Raw genomic sequence first — 26,737 nt, forward strand, 5'->3', positions numbered from 1 at the left:
CCCTATCACTTAATTTTTCTGTTATTTGAAACCCTCCATGCCCCCTCTTTTTTGATAATGTTCTGATGAAGTCCTTCAAGTCTGATTGTGCAGTCTTAAACACAAGGCCTTACGCAATCTCTAAATGCAGTGATTACAAAATGGATGCACATATTTCTCTGACAGGGCCATTTATAAGGATGTATGTGTTGTTCTTTTCTCTGGCAGCTGATGTGGAGGTCTCCTCTTCTTCTTAACTGCATTCCTATGCCTTATTTCTAGGTACAGGGCGATTTTACTTACCTGGTGATGCTCTCCCACTAGTTGGAAGGGTTTATATTTGGGAATGGTTAAGAGTGGGACCTTTGGTAAGTCAGCATGAGTAAGACACGCCTTTAGTAGACAAAGGAAGAAGCTGTCTCCCTCATTATTCCCACTTTCATTCTACAGGTTGTTCTGTGGCCCTTGCAATTTCTGCAGAGGTCCTCAGGATTGATAAAACAGTATCCCTCTGCTCAGAACATACTGCAGAACTCCAGTCTGTTTCCTTGTCTAAAACAGCAGAATTAACAATCCATTTCTATTGCCAGACTGGAATTTTTCCAAGTCTGTCCAATTATATTGAATTAAGTATTCTCAGGCAAATGTTTGCTTGTTCCACAGACTATTGAATATTTCAATTAGATGAACCTCCAATAATGGTTCTAGAATCTGAAAATGTTTTAAATATTGTAAATATGGTGCCAAACCCACAAAATTTTCTTCTTTATATTGCTGTTCCCAGGGGATGTTAGAAGCATCTCTCAGGGCGTAAATTAATTAGAAAAACATTAACTGGGTATTTTAATAGTAATTTTTAGTTAATGTATGCATGATTCCTTTCTCCTTCAGATAATTCCATTTGAAAAAGTACTACATTTCCTTAGGTGGAAGAGAAGTTTCTTCAGTTGTGTGATGAACCTGAAAGAAAATGTTACCATATGAATGGGTTAAGTTTAGAGTTGCTTTCATATGGTAATGTATATGCCCAATAATATAGTCCATGCTGTTTATGTAATAATCGCTTGCTACAGCACGTTAGAGATTATTCATAAAAAGCATGTGTTTTTGACATCTAAAAAGAAACCAGCAGCTTTCACTGTTTACCTTTTTGCTGGCTTGATCAATAGTTGCAAAATTGCTGGCTCTTCTCCAAATCTACCATGTCAACAGAGTTGACAAGTAAATGCTTAAGTCCTAGAATGGTCGTTGGATTTATGCCATATTTTATTTAACTGCAACAGAGGTTGAGCTGTGTTGTTTAACTAACCATTCTTGCTCAACCTAAACAAAAGTCATTTAGGGGGCTTGATATTTTGTTCAGAGTCCTACACTATGGTACTTATAGGTCACAATTTGCTTTTCTTCTGATTATGCAGTGACTGGCTAAATGACTGGAAAAGAGCAGGTAGTCCCACAGCTCCTTCAAAGTGGCTTACTTCATAGTTGCTGCATTTTAAATATTTTGAATTTTCTTTTAAAATAGGAAGGTGAGTAGTTTAATACATATTCTTCTTATTCTCCATTTAGTTAGCATGTAAATCCAGCTGCTCTGTTGCATCCCCGAGGAGTGGCTTATTCCCATTTTCCGATCTGTGCTCCCTCACTTACCGAGGCCAGCAGCTGCTCCTGTTGCTTTTGTAGTAAAATATAATTATCAAAATGTGACCCGATGGTATCATGGCCTCAGTGAATAAACAAAAAACCTAAAAATTGTGTTGAACTATGGCAGTAAAAGTAGCTTGCTGTCAGCGAGAACTCACTCGCCTGATAATTTTATTGGCACATTGGCGATGAGCAGGAACTTGAATTAAAATTGTCCCTTGTAAAATATCTGTAAAATATCCCCAGACATTTGTTTGTTTCTAAAAATAGAAATAAATAGAAATGAGGCTTTTTTGCTCTTGTACTTGTGTAACATTTGGGAAGAAGATCTCTCATGAGGAAGCAATTAATATAATTCAGTACAGAATATTCTGAAATAGAGGAATATTTAAACTGTAATGAAATAACAAGACAAGAATAAGTCTTATTTTTTGAATAGGCTTTTATGTGGAAATACAGATACTGGATATTTTTCTATTCCTGAAGTGCTAATAGTGAAGTCACAAATGGTATTTCAGTCCGTCAGTGTTGGCAAAGTTTCGGGCTTTCTTTTTAATCCAGTCCCCCCACCTCCCTTTTAATGAAATTTATTTTATGCGCATTATTGGGGGTATTTATTACCTTCCTGTGTAGTGATTTCTTGAATCCAATTATTGAAAGTTAATCAGAGAGTTTTGTAATTATTTATTATGAAAAGTGTTGGGATACTGCAATCACCAAATGGAACTCATTCATCTAGTTGGGTTTGGGATATTTCCTAGAGATAAAAATAATATTCAACAGCCACCATTAAAAATCAGATTCATTCATTCCCATTGGAGGATAGAATGATGTTCCATTTCATTTTTTTGATAAGAGATCTGCAGAACTGAATATAGGACATTTAAAAACAAACAAACAAACAAAAACCATAGAAAAACCCTAAGTATGGGTTTGACGTTTTGGCCCCCCTGTGAGTACTTGCCTAAATGACTTCCCTTAATTCGAAGTCAGTCATAATGCTGACATGAAACATCCAAAAAGGTGATTTCATTCAGATTTCGGCAAAAATTCTGAAAGGCATATCAAATTGCAAAAGTAAATACCAAAATTATATTGAATTTCAGCAGCACTTAGGGAACTAACTCCCTCAGGCTCCTTAGAAAACCTCAATAGTCTACGTGCACCTCCTCCTTTGGGGCGGGCTTATTTTCTTCTCTTTGCTTGCTATACGAATGCAAATTAATACTTTTGGAAAGGTTATAATCATAAAAGTGTTTTCTGCAGATGACAAGATGATGCGTCTTTGGCGCACTGTATGAGAGAGGAAATAGTGACTGAAAGCGTACGTGAGAAGAGAGCTCTGCCAGTGGTAAACAGGCTGTGCCTCCCCAGCCAGGCCCAGAGTCCTCAGCTGGCGTGCTTGGTCTTGGCATGCCTTATCATCTTTGCATAAAATGCTAGAAAGCCAAACAATTGTTTTTCCCACACTTTAATGTATTTTTTTTTTTTAGCAGAACAAAATCTACTTGTAGTTAAACCTTTTTAGTTGATTTACTATGAATATGGCTTACTGTTTACAAGATACTACAGGAAAAGTTTTCAAATGTGATGAAGTACAGACCAGACATGCAGTTTGTGCTTTGCCTCAACAGTGTGTGCAGTGCTAGAGTGCACACAGGTAAATACAGCTGTGTGTGCTTTGATAAGGCACCTAACCCGAATCTAGGGTACACCCCAATACCTGTTATTGGATTAGACATTCAAAGAAAAATGTAAAAAAATACCTGGTTTTGTGTCTTCTGTGATGTGTGGTGGTGTGGGCGTGCAAAAGTGTTACTGTCTTGATGCAGTCCTGATCACCCACAGGGCTTTTTTTTTTTTTAAATTTTTAAATAGAACTAGAAAATGCATAGTGAAAGTGGCAAATAAAACACCAATGGCTTCAGAGTCTGTGGTATACTAAGGCAATGCTGAATTGAACTTAAAGACATGAAATACCAAAAAATTTTGATGCTAAAGGTGTTCATCTTATCTTGTATACATTGGCATGCTATGAAAAGACAGAGACACGAAAAGGTGTAAACTCGACTTGCAGTGAAGAGCTGTAGCTTTTGAATTCCCAACAAGTCAATATTTATAAAGTATATTTGAAGTGTTCTAAAAGTTTATAAAGTTGAGCGGACTAGATTGCCATGCCACTGCTGGGAAGTGCAGTATGATTTGCAGCAAGGAGCCTTTCCTAGCCAGCTCGGCGCAGCCCGGCAGGACCAATGAGTGGGGAGGAGAGCGCAGCAGGGTTTGCACAACAGGATCTGGCACAGCCCCGGGCTGCCGGGGCGGCTGCAGGTATCAGGTAGCAAAAGAAGGCAGCAGTGTTTTCTCTAATGCAACACGGTACAGTCTGAGATTGCTATATAAAAAGCGTACAATTTACAATCGTCAATAATGCCAATTTTTACTTATGTTTCAGAACATGGGAACCTGAAACATGAGGTAAGGATTTGTTTTCCTTTGCATGTGATGTTTGTTTTGTCAGTGACATAAGAGCTCCTTATTTACTTTGTGCATGTGCTGTTGGAGCAGGTATGCTTTTCTTCTGCATTTAACAACAGATTTCTTTAGAGTGGTGGAAAAATAGAAATTGTCTAAGAAACAAGGTATTCATGACTATAAATGTATTCTGTTCAAAGTGTGAGTCGATTTTCAGCTGGTATGGCTTAATGCTGAGAGCACTGGAAGGGGTGGAGATTCGTTTTTCAAGTTACAGGTAAAAACCATAGATTGTTTCAGAACTGATGATCCTTACTGTTCCTTGACTAAATCTGGCAGTAGAGTTAAAAGTAATCTTTTGTTTGTTTGTTTTTTGTTTTGTTTTGTTTTAAAATGCTAGTGAGTCCTGCTGGAGTAATATGCTAGTGTCCCAATCTCTGCCACACCAGACTGTGTGGTGATGAAGGGTTGGCAGGGCGGTGTTTGCCTCTTCATGTAAAAAGAGTTTAGTTGTGGAGCTATCCAGTGGTTGTGGAGTTGATATAAGCTGGAGAGAACGGTAAAATGGGCCCTGTACAGAGGAGCTACCATGGTGCATGTAGTGTACCTTGCTATCAGCCCAAGAAGGCTGCAAGCTGCCCGGGGTTATTTTCTCACCAGCTCCTGGTGCCTTTCCACTGAAGTACAGAAAGGCACAGCAGTTGGGTTTTGTCTGCCAGCTCTGACAAAAGAGAGGAAGCCCTTCAAATGTAGAGTGTAATAGTTTCTAGCATCTATTTTAGATCAGAAGTTTATGGTAATTTAACTGCTTAAACGACACGCTGGTTATGAACAGCGTAGGAGCGTGTACGTTGCTTCTTTCCGTAAGCATGCATGTGTTTGGTGCTATCACTAAAATGGGTAACGGAATCGGAAGGGTGTTATTGCTGACGTGGCTGGTGCAGGAGGGAGTCCTGCGTAGGGCTGACCACATCTGTGCTCTCTGATGTTTGAGCCGTCTCGGTGTCGCCGGGGGCTGGGTGAGGGGAGCCCCAGCACCCTCTGGCGAGCTCCTTGGCTGTGGGCCTCGGGCGGCTGCAGGCCGCGGCAGCGGGCACTGGCTTCCTGGGGGCCTGGCAGGGGAAGGGCCAGGCGGCCCGGGAGGAGCTCCGGGTGAGGAGGGGGCTGCGCTGCCACAGACCTGCCTGTGCTACTGCATGCCTGCTCTCCTCGCTGCTCCCTCAGCCGTGCCTCCTGGCACGTGCTGCCTGGCTTTTCATGGCTTTGCGCAGAAATACCCGCTAAGTAAGGGCACTCTAAAATATGGGAACTACAACGCGGTCAGTTTGCCTAACACTCTCCCGGTACCGCAGCTGACAGGCAGTGAGTGTTGGGACAGCTGTCAACAGATCGCTTACTGGGCCTTGTGGACGAGGCTGCCAGGCTCAGTAAAGCTAACTGTGGTGAACATACTGTGGCTGGATGAAGAAAATAGTATGCCGCTTGTATCTAATCCCTTCTGCTCCTCGGCTTCTCACCCCCTAGCTTAATTGGTAAATCTTTTTTGTGAGTAAAAAAATGGCTTCCTTTCTGGAGCTATTGATTTGTTATCGAGTTGATCCAAAATGTCAGGATTGCTTTCATTTTTACCAAGACTCTTGTTTAAGTGCCTGCTTTAATTCTCCCTGTGCAGAAGGAAGCTTGAGCATAGATGAGGATCTGCTGTTTTGGAAAATGTGGATTTAGATTTCATACCAGTAATGTAATGAAATCTACTGGTACTGCAATATATTTAAGAGTGTTGAGCATGTTTTCATATGGCTCAAGAATTATTTCCTTAAAATTGTTTTCCATCCGGTCCTTTGGTGTGCATGACTTACGTTGTCACAGAATTATTGTATTTTTTTTTTCACTTCAGTTAAACATTTCTGTATCTTCCTTTGTGCTTCCTTTTCCCACTCCTGCCCCTTTCCCTCTCTTGTACAAATCTGCAGTTAATCACCAGTCTGCATCAATCCTGATCAGCAATACAGCCTCCATTAAAAAAAAACAAACAAACAAAACTAGGATATAATTCAGCCTTTTGTTCTTATTTGGTAATATTACCTTCATTGTAACAGCAGTTTTAAATTTTACTTCTTCCCACTGCCGGTTAAACAAAACTTGCATCCTTTCTTTAATTAGAGTTGTGGGGTACAGAGAGAGCATGTCCAAAGACTCAAGAGCTTGAAAGCTGTTTTTAAACCAAGCTTTTCATTTTGCCAACTTGCTACAGGGCTTAGTAATTTGGTTGTGCCTCAGGTTACTGCTTTCTGGCCTGCCTCGGTGTGTGTCCTGCACCAGCTTATATCAACTGCAAGTAAATCAGAGGAACCTAATTGTTCCCTTTGTTATGCAACATGCTTTTCTCTGCTTGGTTTGATTAAAAAATAAATAAATGCATGAACCTTCGTGCAAGCTACCAGTTAAAACAAGTTTGCAAAAGCAGATCGGTAGTTCACAGATATGCTTTATTTCACACTGAAATTTTCAGGGATCTATATTAAGTGTCTTGGAGTACAACATACATTAAAAAAAAAAAAGGTCTCATCAGAGTTTCTGATTTCACATGGCCCTGGTTCATCCAAATTTAAAAGAAAGAGGGACATGAGTTACTAAATATATTTAAGTACTTGCCCAGAAAATAAGAAAATTAAGAATTCCATAGGAAATTCTAGCTACCTTAAGTACAAAGTATAAATAGTGAAAGTTTCTACCTTACTAAAGCAAAGCAAGCAGCTTCCATACTTTTGTGTTTGTGGACATTATCTGGGGCAGATAGTGCCAAACTGCACGTTTTTCCACTATCCTATTCATAAATGGTTAAAAAATAAATTTGTTCTTGGTATCAAAAGATGTTGATGCATGAATAAACCTTTTACGGACTAAGAATCTTTTGAGCCTAGTGTCAGGAAAAAATGGGATATATGGAAAAAAACCTGTACATTACTAAGAATATTTTTCAAAGTATGATCTTTCTACGAGGTAAAGATAATTGTGGTGGTGATTGGGGGAAATAAGAAAACCAGCTTTGCTTAGTAGATTGTGGGAATCAAAGGAGTGCAATATGCCTACATGAAAACATGTTTATTCATATCCTTGATTTGTATTTTTGCTATGCAGAAACGAACAAATGGAATTAGAAGAAACTCTAGACATGTGGACCCAGGTTTGTGTCATGACTTTTTCAATAGTTAAACATTAAATAAAAAGAGCGAGATAACTCACTTTATGAAGTTGCATTATGAACACTGTTGTAATGCATGCAATTTTGAGAACTTTATTGCTAAAGTCGTGAAAGTCTAAAGTGATTGCTCTTTTTCTGATTTCAAAGATAAGGTCAGCTGATTGAATTCTAATTTTTTTTACTTGTTTTCTTAAGCAGTGCTTCAGTTCTATCTGAACAACAAAATGCCTCTGGGTTTTCGGTTAACATGACCCACCCTACTATACTTTGCAGTTTTAAAAGAAGTAACTAAGTGATGAAAAGCAGACAGTTGCTTATAAAGTTTAGGTTCTGATCTGCAAAGTTGTGGGTATTCTCAACTCTCCTAACTGTAGTGGTGCTCAGTGCTTAGCTGTATTGAATACGAGATGCTCTTCTAAAATGCATAAACCAATTGCAGTTTTATGTAGAATTTCAAAGTGATTTTATTCTTCCTGTTTATAGTAGATACTTTTGTGGAATCATGGCAGCAGCAGCCCTTACGAAAATTAAGTGCTTGCTTATACACTGTGTACTCAAGTGGGTGAACATTTCCTCTGGAGACCCATTATGTGTTTGTACAAAATACTCAATGGTTTTCAGTGTAACTGTGTCATATTTTTAGTGTCATGTTTTTATAGTAATTACATTTCTGTCCTTTAGGTTTCTTATATAGTTTAATTACTGGAGATTTGTTATGCAGATATTATTTGGAATAAAACTAAGCTGTAGATTATTAAATATTTCTAGATACGGACACCTGAGAGTAGTTGGGAGTCAAACATGAAACAGGATGGCAACTCTATGCACCACATTACAGCCTGGCAGAACTAAGCACTTTTCAAAAAGTAGGAATGCTGGTTGTGCCACTAGCACTGCAGCTGCCTTGGCTCTGAAAGTCTAAATGTTGTAACTAGCTGAAGCAGACCACACCTTTCTTACTCACCTACGTTTGACATGTTTTGGAACACGTATTGTCACTTTGTTCCCTCTAGCAAAAAAAAAATTGCTTCATGATACTCCTGAATTGTTCTGTGTATTGTTGACTGCAGTCATTAAAGAAAAAAGAAAAAAATGAGCGCCCTGTAACTCTGAAAATTAATACAGTCAGAGGGGGAAATAACAAGAATATCAATTAAATAATGCAGAAGAGGATGAGAATACTTCTTCTAAGTGGGACTGTTTGAGTTCTTCCAATTCAGTGGTATTTGTGGCAGTGAAGTGTAATCTGTGCTTGCACAATAGTCCTTATAGGTCTGGATCTTTAAATATAGCTGTCTCACGTAGACTTCTAAAAGATTGGGTAATATAGCTTTGAGAACTTTTTGAGTAAACTGGTGGTTTTACTTGCTGTTGAAGTCTGAACGAAGTATTTACATGATCTTTATATACAAGGATACTTTAAAATTAATTTTTATTGAAGACTAAGTACCATTCAAATCACCGGAGTCATTGAATTAAATAGATGTTTAAAAGCTATATGTAACCAATGCCTAAAATACGGTTATGCTGCACCCCACCCTATCCACTGACCTACACAAAACAGTTCTTTGAGTGTTGGGATAGTCTTATTGAGTAAAGTTCTTGGTCCCTGTTACATTTTTGAAAGCCAGTAACAATGCAGAACATCTGCGTTATGGTTAGGTCCCTTTATTAGAGAGATTGTTGCAGAAGACTGTCTTACAGAATTGCTTCTGACAGTGTAATTTTTTAAAATAAATAGTAATAAAAAAGATACTATGTACTAATGTGCTCCGTACATATACTTAGTCAGTTTTCAAACTGAAGTGAGCTTTTTTTATTTGCATTTTGTCAGCATATGCATTCTGAGTCCTGCTGTAACTTGGTAGAGATTTAAAGACATGTCTTTGGTAAACTCTTGGCATCTCTTTGGCATATTCTAAGTAATATTGCTCATCAGATTGCGCATTGCCTTGACAGACAGAAGATGCTACCCAGAGAGCAGCACTTGTAAGACATCAGTTGTTTCAGGCATACATACAGCATTGATCCTAAGAGCTGTTTGAGAACACTGGCATATAAATCTCTGGAAATCCTAGCACCATGGCGCTCTTTTTCACTGAGAGAGGTAGTCAAAGTCAGAGATAACATTTAAATTTTAATGTGCTGTCTTTTTTTAAAAAACAAAAGAAGTTTGCTGCCCAGACTGGTTTGTCTTTAGGAGGTTTAATATGCTGCCGCAACCTGTGTTGCATGTTATGGTGCTGAAGCATGGGTACTAGTTTAGGAAAGCACGCATTGCTGTGAATCAATAACTGGCACCTGCAGTGTCTAAATATTGATGGAGTTTGATATCAGCAGTAAATACAATTATTTTGGGTTGCAAGTATTTTAGCACAAACTTTTCAACATCATGTTCTGTCTTGTCTCTTTCTGTTGTCTGTCTTTGGCTATTTTAGTAAAGAATAATGAATGCAGGAGGCGTAGCATAGTCAAGTTGATGCATTGTGCTTCTCTTTTTATGCTTGTTAGAGCCAAATTCAACTTTTACTGACACAGCTTAGCCCTGAATGGTAAGTCATTTAAGTTTGATGAGAAGTGAGTAGAAGGATGGTCTAAACAAAACAATGTGAGGATACTGGATTAAATTATCTCGTCTTCTGCTGATGAAGTTCATTGATGGAGGAACCTATCTAGCTGAAGTACCCTAAAAGCTATAAATTGTTCATGGCTGTTTCATTTGTTGTTCTTTGAAGTTTGGTTAAAAGTTTTGACAGTGACAGTTTCCTCCTTGAGATTTGCTTTGTGCTGAATAAGAAGGAAGGGTAGAAGGAAAAGTGATTAATGGATGATGAGGCAGAGAAATTCCTGGGATATGAAACAGTCATGAGAAAAGAAATATGTGCAGAAACTGTACAAGTGAAGAACAAATTGAAAATAAAAAGAAAATACGACTTTGTCTTTTCTTTATGCTGTGCACTGTGACTTCAGCCTGTGGTCCAGTTGCAGATGGCCTCCTGAATTGGTCCATGTACTAAGTTTTAGGGGAGACATGTTTTAGATAACCTTTCTTTGGATTAATCAGCAGATAATAAAAGCCATGGAGAGAATGAACCTGTAAATGCATATGCACCTATAAAGCCAGGAAAAATTGGTCTAGAGTTTGCATTTTACTGTAGAACAACATGATACTGCTTAAATGTATTTGAGAAGTGATTTAGATTGGTATCAGTTTTTGCCTGGAATGGGCATATGGAGTGATAATTATATAACATGTTTTTCCTTGTGTAAGGAATGTCATGAAAACTTTCATGCATGTGTTCAATTTTAAGCATGTGATTCGCACTATTGACTTGAATGACAAATGTATATTCACAAGCATAAATTAACGCTTTGTATGTTTTTTTGAGAAGGATGATGCAATCTGACCAATGTTTTTAATAGAAGTAATTTTTATGTATTTTAGTAAGAGTAAAAATTATTTTTTTTCTCTTTCTCAGCTATTGGAATAATACAGTGTATGTTTGCTATATTTTTATTTTTTTAATGGCATGAAGAGTCTAAATGTGATAGATTCACAGCTTAGTGTTTTTAAAACTAGTTTTACCCTAAACATTTCTCCTAATACAAACATTGGAAGTGTAATCTCTAAAAGTGTGAAAGTATATTTCATATCAGAAGGATAAACTTGGTAAAAATAGAACACTAGAAGCCTTATATTCAAGATTCATTGCAGATTAAACTCAAAATCTGATCTGTGAAAGAATGTCACTGAAAATATTCTGACTTCTTAACTAGCTGTTTTCTTTATAAGCATGGATTAAAGCTTAGAAAACCTTAGTTCTGAACTGAGGGACAGAACCAACAGGTCTTTTCCCTTCAAAGAAAGTAAAATATTGACTTGGGTTCTTTTTGGGGGACACAATATTAACAAGTAATGTATGCAGTGCAATAGCCTGGGCAAAGCTGTTTTTCAGCCTAGGAGTTAAAAGTTCAAATAGTAATTTTAAATAGAGGTATCTGTATTTCTGGTTGGTGTCTGGTCCATACTTGCTTTGTGAAGCAATCTTGTAATACTGATTTTACACAGATTATAAAGAAAAGGATCTGAAGAGAATAATTGGGTTTATGGCCTGAAGTATATATGTTTAAAAAAAAAAAAATCTGTGCAGGGAGAACTACAGCATTGGAGATATGTTTATTTAATTAGACATAGTGGGAAATGAGCTACTGTGTGCTTCATATTTTGTTGAAATTGGATTGTGGAATGTTTAAACTAGGTTATGGCATTGTTATATGTGATTACTAAGCAGTGAAACAATATTCAGATGTTTGTGTGTTGTGGTAATGATTGCGTCTTGTCTTCACAGTAAAAATTAGGGGGTAGTGTAATATTGGCAGTTTAAATTTCCTTTTCAGTTAAGAATGAGGTATATTAGACTGTGAGATATTTCAACAAATTCTGACACAGTGTGCTCTGTGATATGCAAGTCTAACTCTGATTTCCATTTCAGTGCCATTCCAACCTTATGCCCAGCCAAAAGCAAAATCTGGCCCAAATTCAAATGCTGGGATATCCCAACCTGCAGATAATTCTTTGCCAAGCATCTAGTTGTGAAAGATAAAACTACTCTCTTTAACTGAGAATTTGAAGCATGTCTCTCGTTTTCTTGTCTTATGAACTATCAAGGCAAGTCCTGGGTAGTCCTGATTGACTGTTGGCTTTCTTGTTCAGCCCTGTATAGAGAATACCCAATTGCATGGATAAGAAAAGATAACCTTGTGCAACATGAAGCCCAGTGCTGAAAAACTGGCATTCAGGAATTTATTTCTCCATTTCAGCAATGGGGGCAGCTACCTGTGATTCTGGCTGCATCTCTGTGGTCCATTACTAACTGACTGTCAATATCATTGCTGAGAACAAGAATTTATCTTGGTTTTAAGCCACAGAAAAAGGTTTACCAAAAATAAAAAGCCAATTAAACAAGCCCCCAGGATTTAGTTTTCTCATGAGAAGTGAGGAGCTGACTGACGTCACTAATAGTATCTCTTTATTATGACTCTCTTCATCAAGATGGATTAGACCAAGGCAGCATTTTTTCCTTTAGTAAAGGAGTTTCTGTGTATAGAATCAAGAAATACATCGATAGGTATTTTTCTGAGACATTCGGTAGTGTTAATTATATTTCCTGTCAATAAAACATAGGAGTGAATAGCAATCCCCTCTAATAGGTCTTGTCTTTCCTTTCAGACCGAGTAGAGCAAATCATTACAGGCCATTTGTTTCTGCATCTTGCCTCAGGACCATGCTCAGAGTCCCACGGGCTTATTTCTTTCTCTGTTAAATATCTATGAAAAGCTTCTGGGGGAGTTGACTTCTGGGGGAGCATGAACTCAAGTACTAGAGTATACATAAGACATTCTTTTCAGCTTTAGATGCTGTTTACATTGAACATAACCATGGGTTTTAATGGCTGGTCAAAATGAATGTGTACGTGAAGGAGCAGCTGACTGTAAATTAAATTGGGGAAAGCCTGAAGGAATACTGGAGGAAAGAGAAATGTTTCACAAAACTTCCTCTAGCGAAGAGTTGTTTGACAAGTTTGAGGTCTTTCCCGCTGCTTACTGTTACGGGATAACCTAGTAAGGTTCATAGCAGTAAAACATCCATCACATCCTGTAACTGACCAGGAGACTTGGAGGCTTGCTGCATGCAGACTAACCAGAATGACTTGATTGTTTATGTCCTTTTGATTTAGTTTTTGCAACTTCCTATTATAGATAAAAATGCAGCCTATATGGCTTAAAAAAAAAAAGAGAGAGAGAGAGAGAAATTACTGTTTTAGAGACTTGAAGGAACTCAAATGTCTACTTCTCTTGGACATAAAGTATGTCTAATAATTAACAATCATAACAAAGTATATATAGTTTTGTGTGTTTTCCCTAGAGATAATTTTGTACTGTTTGCGGAGCATTAGATTTGCTAAGTAGCTAAAGACTTCTCTACATGGTAATGTGTTAAGCTACAGAACCAAAACCGAGCTTTGATTATACGTATATGTAACACATACGCTTAACTTTTGGGTGGGTTTTATTGGGTTGTGGATGCTTTTTCCTTGTCTACACAGGATCTAAACACTTTGTTCAAGGTGCATATAAAGTATACAGTGCCTGTGTCTAGGAATCTATGTGAACCAGGTGAATTGCAGGTATGAACTCGTCTAACAGGGCAGCTAGGAGCACGCTTGCTGCAGAAGGAAGACTCCTTAGCAGGATAAAGGCAATACTGCTTGCTGACGTGCTGTATAATTCTGAATGTTCTGGAGTCCTTCAAGGACTGGGATTGCAGCTCTAACCTGACCAGCTCTTAGTATTGATAGATGTGTTTTAACATGTTTTACGTCATGTGGCTGGTACAGTGTTGGGATTTGAGACCAGAGTCAGTGAATTCCTTTGTGGTCACCATGTTCTTAGGAGCAGTTATTGGGACAACTTCCAGGTGGACCTCAGCAACAGTAAATTTAGAGATACACTGAATTGTGTGACCTAATTTGTGAGATCAAATTAATTTATCTCACATTTATTAAAAATACATATTACATTCAGGATCCTAGCTTTTTTTTACTACCGTGCTAATGCCGTGTGCTGAGCTATTGTTGTTTCCCAAAATAACGAATTCATCTTTGTTGTGATACAAGAAAGAACATGTCTGATATTTTGCACCAAGAAATTTTCCACTAATGCATTTCTGGAAGGCAAAGCAGAATTTTGTCTTCCAATGAAGCACTTCAAATGCAGTTTAATGAATTTTATTTGGGTTGTTATATTTTAAATTAAAATTATTTTTACATTCCTGTTGGGGAGAGGTATTTTGAAAGGTGCCTGTCCCTTTGGCATCTCAGCAGTGAGCTAACATTCAGAGAAGAACATAGCCTTTAGCCTTTTCTTTTAATTAAACATCAGAAGACCCAGATGCCAAAGGGTGAAATATATTTATTTTGTCAAACTCTTTCATCCTTGTCTGGTTGGATTGCAAGATTAGTTTGTAGTTGAGTAATTTAGGCTCTTTTGTCTTACTGGATGTGTTTTTGGGACTGTCTCTGTAGCTTGCGCAACTAACATTTTATTTTTCTCTTAGAGAAATAATGGTGTTTAATACATGCTTAGCATGTATTAGCATAATTTTTAAGTTGAGGTATGTTAAAAATCCTACAATATCTTTCTTTTTTTCTGCATAAAAACACTCAGCATGGACTGTTCTAAGCAAAACGTCACTGTTTACAGATAACTACAAGGGAGTTGGCAGGCAGAAAGGAGAAAAAGATTAAGGTAAAAGTGAACAAAATGGGCTTACGAGTATGATCAATAAAACAAAAAATATACTGTTTTGTGTTTTACGTACACAAAAAATTAGTACAGCACTTAAAAAAACCAAAGGAGGCATGTGTAGAAATCATATGGTGCAAAGTTGCCTTTAGTTACCACAGCAAGTAGAAGGGAATTCTGTAGCATTTTGCTAAAGTTTGTTGGGACTTAGAAATCTTGTATTCATCTTCAAGAGGAGTATTGCATTTACCCATCTGTTTTCAGATCTGTTTTAAATCTTTCAGGGTACTGTCATTCTCAGAAGGCAAACCAAAGACAATAAGGCAATGAATGATTAAAAATAGTCAAAAGTTACTGAATTTTAACAGTACTCTAAAGCATATGGTTTCTTTTTTTGTGGCTCACTCATTTAACTAAATCAGTATTTGATCACTACTTCAAAGTAATTCTCACACAAAGAATTTGGGAAACATTGTAAAACTGAAAGCAGCCATCCCATGGGAGAAAAAAGGCTGCTGACAATTCACAGAAGAAAAGCTCCCAGAACTGCCTCTGCCTTCTGCCTGAGGAAAGTTTTACAGCTTGGTAGAAGGGGCCAGAGGGAAGAGCCTGAGAAACTGATGCTGCTTTTCAGGAGAGTTTTTAATCTGCTCACGTCTTTGAGCTTCCCAGGGAAGACAACAATGAGGCTGAGTTAGGCTGCAGGCCAATCTATCCCAGGATCCCTTCTTCAACAGTAGCCAATTAAATGGATGCTTAAGGATAGAATATGGGGTAAGATGTTGTGGTAACTTCCCCCAGTACCTTGTGTTTTTGTTTCTTAGGTCTTAAATTTTCTTCCACGTATTTTCATTGCACTTTTTGAGCCAACCTAAATTCTTGGTTTTCACAACATCCTTTAACTGTTACTTTCATAATTAGTTGTGTGAATAAAGTACTTTTTTGTTTTAAACCTGCTGCCTATTTTTTTGACACCTCCTATTTTTTGAATCAAGAAAGTGAATAATAAATAAATAATGAATACTTTTTCTCTGCTTATTGTCTCTGTGCCACTCTTGAATTGTCTCTGGCATATCCCCTTCAGTCATCTCTATTCTAACCTTAAGAGCCATTATCTGCTTAATTCTTGACACAGAAGCTTTTCTGTATGTCTGACCATCCTGTTTGCTTGTCTGCATGCTTCTAGGTCCAAGAGTGGTGGTTCTTTCTATTTCTGTGGTCTGCTCCAAGAAATTTCTTAGTATTCATACATAGCAGAATTAGATTATGATCTTAAAGAACTGATTTTAAAGAATAGTTAGCAGTTACTCTGAGAACTGTTGTCTATGTGATGGTAGCTGTTTTAGAGTCCATGATTAGGGATGAATATTCAACCTATATGTTACTTTGTATTTTTTAAGTTACATCTTACATGAAGTTATGACCAAATGGCCTCCAAAGGTTCTTCCAGCCAACTTTATTCTGTGATTTGTAATCCTATTATACAGGCACTTCAGTTCATGAAATCTTCCTTCAATTCTTTGCAAGTAGTGTTCTTTTTAAAGAAATAATTTTGCACCTTCTACAAGGTTTAATCCACTTTTACTCCCATTTCAATACTGCTTATTAATTTTTGAACAACGGATGTCCAAGCACGGATTCCTTTGGGTGACCCTTTTGGAAACCAGCTTCTATTTGAAAAGATGTTACTGTTTCAACATTTTACTTCCTGTCCTTTTGCTGCTTATTTATCTGGGGGGAGCTTTGCCTCTCATATTGTGAAAACTGGAAGAGAGCCTCATAGTGAGTCCTGTTAAAATTATTTTGCTAATCTGTATTAATATATAATCTTGATCCTCATGTTCATTGTCTACTTAAAAAAAACTCTAAACAATATCCCCTGATTTTCCTTTAAAAAGTATTTTTAGTCTTTATATTATATTTATCCATATATTTGCAAATTTTGATTTTATAGTAGGCTTTACCAGTCTGTCTCGTACAAATATCAGATATCTGTGTTGGGACATCTCTTGATTATAATTGAGTTACTTTAAAGCATTGCTTTCACACTTAACCTCTTATTTCTATGGTACTGAGGCTGTTTTAAGAAATAGGTTGCAGATCACAATTAAACTGCTCAGCAATTTCATATTTGAATTTATTTAGTACTTAGTCTTTCCAAGTAGTGACAGTACAAAAATTGGTCTGATTGATTGATTTTTCAGTAGAATCAATTCATTCAACCCAGTTATTTTAACCCTTTGATGTGGTTTATCCAGGAAAAAAGGTCAGGTACCTTTATAAGGGATTTAGAGAAAGCACTTGAGTTCAGCCCCCATTGCTGCTCTTGCTGACCTGCAAATAAATAGAAGACGTGTTCAGTCTTTCACGTTTCAGAACTTACATTTCTTTAGCTTTAGTGTGTAACAGGGAATTAAATAGTAACTTCATTATCTGATATCTTGAAAACATGCCTCGGTTCCACTAACTTTAGAGGTTATTCTTTAACCAGCCCATTTGGAACAGATGTGGGGAGAGGAGAGAGCATGAGGCACTATATCTTTTAGTTTAGCTGATAAAGCAGCACGTTTATGGTTCTTGGATTTTTTCCTTAATTGGGTTTGACAGCAATAAATTTCATGAAATATGATACAACAACAAAAGCTGCATGTATGGATCATAGCTTTCTTTCCAGAATAGCATCTCACCCCTGGCATTAGCAGTCGTCTTGCAACTAGCAGTAATCATTTTAGTACAGTGGAATTCACTTAATGTCCCCACGTCTTCTACAATTTAAATGTGGGTGGGTTTTTTTGGGGGGGGGGGTGGTTAGTTATTTTTCCATGTAAGACTCTACAGGTTGCCCTATAGTTTTCCCCTTCTTCCTTTTTTGCTTGATTGTGGGGAGAAGAGAGGATAAATAAAGAGAAAAGCTGAAAAGGAAAAGAGTATGAGACTTAATGATGGAGACTTAAGTCTCTGACTGTTCTTGTGCATTGTGGGCTGGTTTTGTTATTTGTCCTTTTCTGGTGGTGTTGATTTAAGTCCTGTAATTGTACATTGCTCTGCACATGGCTCAGGCATCTGAGAAACTTTTGAATGGTCAACTAATCTTAAAGAGCTGATGCTGGGATTTAAGTGTGTAAGTGGTATTCTTTGTCAGGGCAGTATTTTTGGGAAAACCAACCAACTCTGGGTGTTCTGCTAGTGTCAGTTTGATCTCTGGTGATTCTTTGATGTGACTACAGGCTGTTGTCACAAGGTGTGGTGTGTTTTCCTACTCAGCTGTTCCCTCACTGCCCTTTCTTTTGAATCTAATGATTGTCTGGTCACAGGGCTAAGTCACTTCAATGAGAGAATGGAAAACTGGTCATGGGAGGCAGTGGCAGTGATGGGGAAATAAGTGATTTTCTTTCTGACTGGGTTGGTGAACCAGCTCAGTCCTGAGGCTGCACAGTTAGTGCAACAGAATACACTCATCCTTGGTTAGACGTAACTTCAACTCATATCCTTTATTGCTTTCAGGTATGGTTTATGTCCTAATGAATTACCTATTGTTTGCTGGAGTACACATTCAGACTGGACACAGAAAATAGAAGGAGAACCTTCACTATTGGGAAGATGAATATACAAGGATTTTCTTGGGGCGAGGGAAAGAAACAAAAAGGCTTTAAGATGGAGCCTGATTATTATGGCAAGACTGACATCTTGACAGGGGACTGGACTTGATTCCCATCTTTATTGCCTATGATAATTTACCAATAACCTCTTGATTTTGCAACAAAGATCAAGTGATCATGGATGATTTTATTGTATATTTTCATTTTTATCTTAAAAACAACACCCTTTTACTGCTTATTATTTATTCACCATGTGATCCATCTTCAAGTTAAGGACTTATTTATATGTAAACACAGAAAATTAAGTGATTCAATTTTTTAAACAATTTTTAAAACTAGTACTAAAAATTGAAAATATTTTTCTTTGATAAAAAGGGAGGGAGTTTGCAGAAGCTTTAGTGCATCAGAGTAGTATATAATTTTTGATACACCAGTCCTGCTAGAAAAGAAAGGGTAACTTCTAAATGAAGACAGTGAGATCAGATAATATGTAAGATATATATATTTTTATACTCAGTGGATACTTAAAATGTGGTCTGAATGTCTGTGTATAGGTATGTCAACTGAATGAGGCTAGGGATACTACAAATTTGTGGAAAAGCTGGAGGTATCACAAAATACTACGCCTTTTGGATGTCTTAGAAGTTATTTTCAGAGATTGCCAGTGCTTTAAATTTGCAAAGTAGTGGCATAAAACCAAAATCACAAGTGTATGTTATTTAGGGATAAACAATTTTAACTACATTGCGGTAACAGTGAAATACGTACTCATCCTTTTATACTTTTAAAACACAAATATTTTGTAAGGAAAGCAAGTTTTGTGCTCTTTTCCCAAAGAAAAAAAATTATTCGCTGTAACCTGTACAAACCAGAAATCAGTAGGCATACTTTTTGAAAGCAAGTTTGTTTCAGCCAAAGCAACAGTGTTGTTTCATTGCTTAACGTAATACCATAATTCTTGGCAACATTCATCTGCAGATGCTTCCATGCAAAGAAGGTCTATATAGCCTGAAATTTTTTTGCGTGTAGATTAAGAACTGTCAATTAAGAAGTAAAAGAGGTATCTGCCATAATCAGGGTAGAGGCCACAGAAAAGAAAAATTGCTTGAAGAGGAAGATCACAAGAGTGTTTAACTTGAAAAGCTGAAGGATTATGTAGCAGTATGAAGAGGTTGTGTGCAGGTAAGATTATTCTGTCATTTGCTGGAACCTGTCTGCTTTGCCAGGCATCGGCCACTTCCCCTTCACGTTATGTAATAATTGAAAACTCCTGTATTGCCAGAGACTTTATTTCTTGTACGTAGCAGAAATGGAGAGTGAAGTCTGTTACCGAAGAGGCAGATGCTATTAGTCAATACTGAGCACAAAAGAAATTGTGTGAAAGATAATTTAATTTTCATTTTTGCAATGTTTGATGAATGAAATCTCAGCACATTTTCAACAATGGATGTTTTTAAATTGAGACCTGTGAAAGATTCTAGGTGGCATAGGTGTGTGTTTTCATGGGTTACCATCTTGCTGTCCGTGATTATTATTTTAGTGTACAGTATCTGTACACTGAAGCGTACAGTGTGTTCAGCAGGATGACTAAATCCATTTATGCTGAATAGACTTGTTGAAAGGTAGGGCTGCTTCCTGTCATGCCATGCTTTTGGGCACACTGCAGGTGAGATTTGACAATCATATTCTTACTGCAGTATATTTATTTTTTAGAAGGGACAAAGTTTATGTTTGTTTATATGTAATTGACCAAGTTCTTTTCAAAATTATTCAGTCTGTGAATGCTCAACAACAGAAAAATATTTAGGTCCTGTGTAAGATTAATGAGATTTCACAGTATTAAATTCAGTTTCCAGAGTGGGGCTCTTGTTCTCAAGCCTTTTTCCTCTTACTGCTTGCTGCAGAATCATCCCTGGGCAGGCAGAAGGTAGTATTAAAAATATAGCTCAGAGTAATTACTTCTGTGGAATAATGGATTTGTATTTTCCAAGATTTGTCCCTGTTTTTCAGAGTCTTTTGCTGCACATAATCTACTACTGTCTGGACACACCTTCATAGCTCATCTATAGTATCTGCCCAGTGTAAGTTGCTAGCTCCTCAGGGCAGGTACTTGTTTGAACAAATACACATTTTAGAATGCCATGCCTGTCTATGGCACCACATTAAAAGATGTGGTAATTAACACTGGTTAATTTTCATACCTTGTGCTTTTATAAAAAACAACACCTTGTGTAACACACTTTTTAATTCATATGTCAAAACTGGAGTTTGCTCAATTTTAAAGAAAATAATGAAGCTTCTTAGTTTTGAGGCAACATTATTTTTAAAATTTATGTCCCCAATTCACCTACTACACTACATTGAAATGATGAATTTCATTACTTCGTCAAAACAAATGAAAACTGTATTTTTGAAACCTGATTATTCTTTATTGTTTAGTCACATGATAAGACATTTAGCACTCAGCCATTTCTAATGTTTGTTTAAAGTGCTGAGATTCTTAATCTAGTCAATTCCAAAAAACCCTTGATCTCACAAAGACAGCTGCCTGTGTCACTGCAAGTAAGGACTAGTTGCCTGAATAAGCATTTGAAGTTAAATTGTACAAAACACAAGAGCTTGTCCTTAACACTTGTTTGGAGGAAGACATGCTATGAAAAGGAAACCAAGGTCTGTCAGCGAAAGTAGAATAAGTTTTCACTCTAATTTATCACAAAATATATGTGGCTATGACCATTATAAAGTTGGTGACCTTCCTAGCTCTATTCTGCTTTCTTTCAGTGCAGTCCTGGAGAGAGCCCTCTTTTTTGAGAGAGGACAAACTGCAGACATCAAAGTTTTAAATGCCGAGTACCTGGTTTTGAGTATAAATAATACGACATGATGTTGGAATTGCACATGAAATTTCTATGATTTTAAACATCCTTTCTTGCATTTGCAATCCACAGTTATCCATCTAGGGCATGTCCAGGTTTTTTAAATTAATGTGCTAAAGTTTCTTTGTCAAGCTTAAAAAAATTTTTAAAAAGATTTGACAAGTGCAGCTGGAGCTAGTGGTACTTGACCTTTCTAGTACTTCGTACTTGACTTTCTGAAAATAGGATTCTTTATTGCCGCAGTTACATATGGATGTACAAAACCAAATGTATGTATTTTAAAAGAAGATTGAGTGTTTGAATGATGCCTAGACAGCTTCTGACAATGTTTGCTGTGCAAACAGGAATCGGTTGGCATTTGTATGTCAGTAGATTCTTTCTGCAGTTACTTAACTAGTTTTCGGACTGCTTTTGCTCTGTTGTAACGTTTTGTCCCCCAACTTCCCAAAATCTTCACAGTTTCTTTTCCTTCTGTTCTGTTTTGAGAAACAAAAAAGAAGTTTAAACCTGAGGATTGAATCTGTGAGAGTTGTGAGCAGAACCACCGTAAGACACAAATGGTCATTGGTCATCTAAACAGTGATAGGTTCATTTGTTTCCCAAAGGGCAGCGCTTATGCCTTTCTCAATTTTAAAAACATGGCTGTTCAGAAGCATTTCTGCAGTGCCTGTTTTTTCTTGCACAGAGGCAACAAGCTTCCAGATTCCTTAAAATGAATATCATGATGTGCCAAATGTCCCTGCTTAGGAGTTAAGTAAGAAAATGCCTTCTGTTGGAGTTATTTTTCTAAATAAAAAAATCAATTCTGAAACTTCAGTTTGGATTCTGAATTTTCTTAGCTAAATTGCTTATTTCTGATCAAAATAAATGCTAGCTGTATTTATAGGAGCACTAAGCTGAGCATAAAGTTTGGCCTTGACTTGGAAGACCTGGAAAAAAGCTGTTACTGAGATGGTACTGTCCACCTCAGTGAGTGTCCATGTTCCCATGCTGCTGATTTTGCTAATTTATGTTGTCACTAAGCATAGAGAGTTATCCTCAAATATCTTTGCTGAAAAAACATTTGAGATAAGTCAAATACTGATATTCAGAGCAGGGAAAGATGTCTGTTTATCTATGCATGGTTCTTTAAGCAAAACAAACTACTGTAAAAAAACCCCAAACAATCTATGTAGAAATATTTCAGAAGTCACACAGTTTCAAAAATGCAACCATGTAAATTGAATAACATAGCTAGACTTGTTTATTTTCCTTGTAATGAACTCCTGCTATGATCTGCAATGTAGTTGCAAGTTTTGCATGGATCTTAACTGGAAAATGGAGATACAGCTACTTAAAAGGGGGCTTTTTGCTAATGATCAGGTCTACAAAACCTGAAGAAGCAAAAGGACTTCCTGAGTTGTGGTGTTTTTCTGTTTCTGATAACAAGTTGTTGATCAGACTGTTAGCAGACAGATTTTTCCTCCCACACATCTTCATTTTAGTTGATGGTTGACCATTTTTGCAGAGGTGTCTGCCAAGAATACAGCTTATATATGCAGCATTAAAAAGAAATGGTGGAAAAATTGAGTCTTTGAATAATTACAGAAGATTTGACAGGTAGTAAAGGGCTGGAGGAAACCCCAAACGCTGCTTCAAGAAGGTTTTAAGGAGGTACAATGGTAGGAACAGTTGAGGGAGGACAGTCACAGAACGCAAGGCTAGGGCTGTAAAAAAGAAAATAACTTCTTCAGTAGTTTTATTTGTCCTGTAGGATGACAGTCTTTAAATCTTCTGTTTCTGTGGAAGTGGAAGAGAAACATGAATGTTTACCAGATGTTTGGAGTGCATTACAAATTTGTCATCTGAATTATGAGATAGTGAAGATTTTTTTTTTTTTTGTGCTTGCGAGTTCTCTGTTTATGGAAGAAAGCTCTGCCAGGGCTGCTCTACTTGTATAACTATATAAGAAGAAGCTTAAACAGTTAGTTGAGTAAGGCTTATGGTAACTGTTAAATGTTTTAATAATCAGCCTTCTGAAGTTTTTTGACTTAAAATTGAGTCAAGCAGCAAACTCAGGGGTTGTGGTTAGTCATGTGAAAAATATTGAGACTTTATTGAAGAGTACTCAAAGACAAAACTGCTAAAGAGAAGACAAACAAGTGAAATACTCAAACCTGATTTTTAGGCAGTGTCAGCATTTGTCATATTGCCTGAATGTAAGGCTTATAAGCAATATCTAAAATTAGAACTTTTAATTATGATGACATACAAAAATAATGACTTAAGACTGGGAGAATTAAAAGTTCAATTAAAATATCTTTTGAGGTATGTCTATGTACTTATTCATTGTATTAATTTTGTCCAATAGTAATTATTTAAATCGTTGCCACTCTGAAGAGTGCACTTAAAAGACTATGCTGGCATGTTCCATGTACGTGAGTTCTGTTCTGTAATTTGTGTCATAAGCACTCAGCCTAAAGTTAAAAAAAAAAACCAACAAACCCACCTATTTTCTTTTGCGTCATTAATAGACAGCCCCAGAAACTGAATGTAAGTATTTTTTTGTAAATTGTGTAGGATTGCTTTTCTCCTGTCTCCTCACCAGCTGAGAAGTCCTTCTAGACAAGTTTTGCCTTTGGCAGTAACTGTACAAAGCTATTGACTTCCACTGGTTGTGGAGATAGATGGCACTGATTAGGAATTAAGCAGCAGCTCTCTTGATAAATGCAAGAGAGGAGAATCCAGTTTACCGTTAAGTCTGCAACAAAATCATTAGGAACAGGAATTTTAAACAGCTGAAGCTAGCAGAGCTGATTTGAAGAACATACAGAGAATGCCAAAGGACTGTGTTTTCATGTAGTCCATGCTCAGAATAGAGCTTCCCTTTAACTAGCTTTTAATAATATTAGTATTGGACCAAGATATTGCCAAAAAAGCTGGCAAAAGCTGATGTTTTTTGTCGTGGATGCTCAGATTGTGGGTATAACTGTCCACTTGCTATTCACACTGCTGTCCTTACCAACCCATCTGTTTTCCTCTTTCTTTTTTTATCATAACTCCTTGTTACTTTATTATCTGCAGTTATGCTTCTTGATCTGAAACCTTCACAGTCTAACTGTACTTACTGTGGTGTAAATACTAATTTTGTATTTCTTCACTTCTATTTAAATACAGAGTCTCCTTTACCTGTGTGTCTTTAGTTTGTGATGCTGAAATGATTCATGATCATTTGGGTCACCGTTCAGACATTTAATCCAATGAGACAATGAGATACTGCTGTGGGTTAGTTTGCCCTCATTTCCTGGTTGGAGGGTGAAGATGGCTGGAGATGCACTTGCTCTGAGATTTGAGATGGAGTGTTTCTTCTGGTCTTTGCTATGGAAGGCTTATCAATCACTAAATGTCAGTCTGTTCCTCAGCAGAGCTGCATTCACTATTTTTGTAGCTACAAAAATATAAACCAAAAAGGTTTAAAGCAAGTTCAGAGTCTCCAAACAGACACCCAATCCTCTCTTTTGGTGAAAGGAAGGACAGAATTAGTGAGACTTCATGTCATTTCCTATAGGAGAGGCTTATGTCATTGTGTTGAGATTCTGGAAACATTAAGATGTGGCCTTGTCAGATAGTCTAAAATTCTGTTTCAGATTCAAAGCCTCGTGAAGTCAGGAGGCGTTCTTCCATTACATTGGTGGGTTTTGGATCAGGTTATAAATATTTGTTGACTAGGCTGTATTTTCCCGAGAGAAAAAGTAAGTCATCCTTCAAGACTCATATTAACTAGGAATGGATGTTTAATGCAGACAAAGCTGTTTTACGTCTTTGTGCTAATAGTATATCCACAAATTCACCTTTGAACTGTGGTCTTCTATACTCTGTGTCATTATCCTGTATGTTAAAATGATCCCTGCCCAAAGTGTAAACCATGTTCTGTGTTGCTTGGAAGTAACAGATGCTGGAATCAATTTTGACAGATAGAGGTCATCATAGGGCACGCATTATGCATGTTGTTAGCAAAAAATAACATTTTTGAATCTCAGCATGAAACTCTGAGGGTCATTCAGTGCTGTTCATAAATGCAGAGCTGCTGTAAGGAATACAAGTAGTTTGTTTATACTTTCTCATCATTTCATATGTAATGGGTATTCTAATTTACTATGTACTATGTTAATTCTAAAATGTAACCTTCTTCCTTGACTATGAGTTTAAATACTCAAATTTGTGGTATGGTTTATGAAAGGTTTTATTTTTCTATAACATAAGCTGAATTGGTACTTTGTAAACCCTGACTCTAGCACACTTTCTGCTTTTCTCATGAGCTACAATTTAGATTATCAATTCGTGTTAGGTCTGTGACCCAGAGCTTGGCTATGAAGACTTTTCTAGGAATCTGGGGTTTTTCCTGGTTTCCAAGTGAAGTAAATTTCATCTATTTATTGGTGGAATAACTGGATCAGTTTGCTTTTTGATTTCAAGGTTGGAAACTGCAGGCCTGGTTTTGCATCTTTAAATTAGAAAGTTTCCTGACAAAACTTTCAGTCATGTGGAAATCTGACCTCATAGAATCCAATGGGATTTTTAACATTAATTATAGTGATGCATGGCTGAATCCTGACCTTGTCCTGTGTGTTCAAATTTTATCTGCTTGTAAACATACTCATGAACAACAGTTTTGTGCTGGATATGTTTCCAGAAGCTTTCTGGAGTTGTCACATCCTCTCAGTACTGCAGCTATGTACATCACAATGGCAGTGTCTCTAATGCTTATCATATTTCACATTTCAGTCATTAATGCGTAATGTTTCTATACTGTTTCTATCACAAATGATCCATAATTACACTTTAAACATTTCGGGATTCTGTAACATACTGCTTTTTTTTGTCTGCATTATTATACTACAGCAAATACTCAGGATTCTTAATGAGTATATTTGTGATGAATCCATGTGCCAATTAAGAATGAAATTTCAACATAGACAAGGAAAATACTCTACATCTTGTCTGTCTGAACTTCAGTAAAGCAGGTGGTATACTGCCTCAGAAGAATTGATCCGTTATGAGAAAAGTCTAAAAGAACTTGGCTTGTTTAGCCTAGCAAAATGGAGGTTAAAAGGGGTATGATTGCTCTCTGTAACTACGTTATGAAAATAAATGCAGACAAGGAAAAGAACTATTCAGACTGCCTCCTCTAGATGGATGCAAGTTGGCCATGAACTACTTTACACTGGAAAGTAGAAGATTCTAAATGCTCAGAGAACAAAGTTCTAAAACGAACAGTAGAAACAAATGAGTTTTAGGATAAGCTTGCTAAACAGCTGAAAGATTGTTTGAGCTGCTTCCTGCGATAATGATGGGACTTGATCCATCACACTCCAGTGTACTTTGTATAGGTTTAGGATGTGAAGGGCTGACCAGATTCTATCCAATTAAATGTACACCATCTCAATGTTAATCTGCTAAACTGTTTCTGAGCTACTATCATCAAATCTGTAATTATATGGTGAAAAGAAAGTTGAGTATTCTGTTTGGAAGTCTTTGACTCTTTACCTCAATTTAGTAACTTTTCTGTACCCCATTTATTTCTTCCGTGCTTAATGGTGATATAAGGGAAGTTCTGCGGGAAGAACAGTTATCCATGGAAAAATAGCTAGTCCAGAATAATATGTGCTTGTTTCTGA

General features: G+C 37.0%; 1 protein-coding gene across 7 annotated transcripts in view; it reads left to right on the plus strand.

The window, feature by feature from the left end:
• The window catches only part of VAV3 (vav guanine nucleotide exchange factor 3), a 183,258-nt gene that overhangs the window by 115,616 nt on the left and 40,905 nt on the right, over positions 1–26,737 (plus strand). For 6 of the 7 annotated variants that reach the window (XM_052800935.1, XM_052800929.1, XM_052800932.1 and 3 more), the window contains 2 exons: positions 4,076–4,098; positions 7,237–7,282. The exons of the other annotated variant lie outside the window; for it this stretch is intronic. In XM_052800935.1, coding sequence (XP_052656895.1) covers positions 4,076–4,098; positions 7,237–7,282 — 69 coding nt within the window. The remainder of the gene's footprint in view (positions 1–4,075; positions 4,099–7,236; positions 7,283–26,737) is intronic. 7 annotated transcript variants of the gene reach the window in all.

The sequence above is a fragment of the Harpia harpyja genome, chromosome 11 (genome assembly GCF_026419915.1).
Source record: "Harpia harpyja isolate bHarHar1 chromosome 11, bHarHar1 primary haplotype, whole genome shotgun sequence".
In the NCBI taxonomy this organism is placed as follows: Eukaryota; Metazoa; Chordata; class Aves; order Accipitriformes; family Accipitridae; genus Harpia; species Harpia harpyja.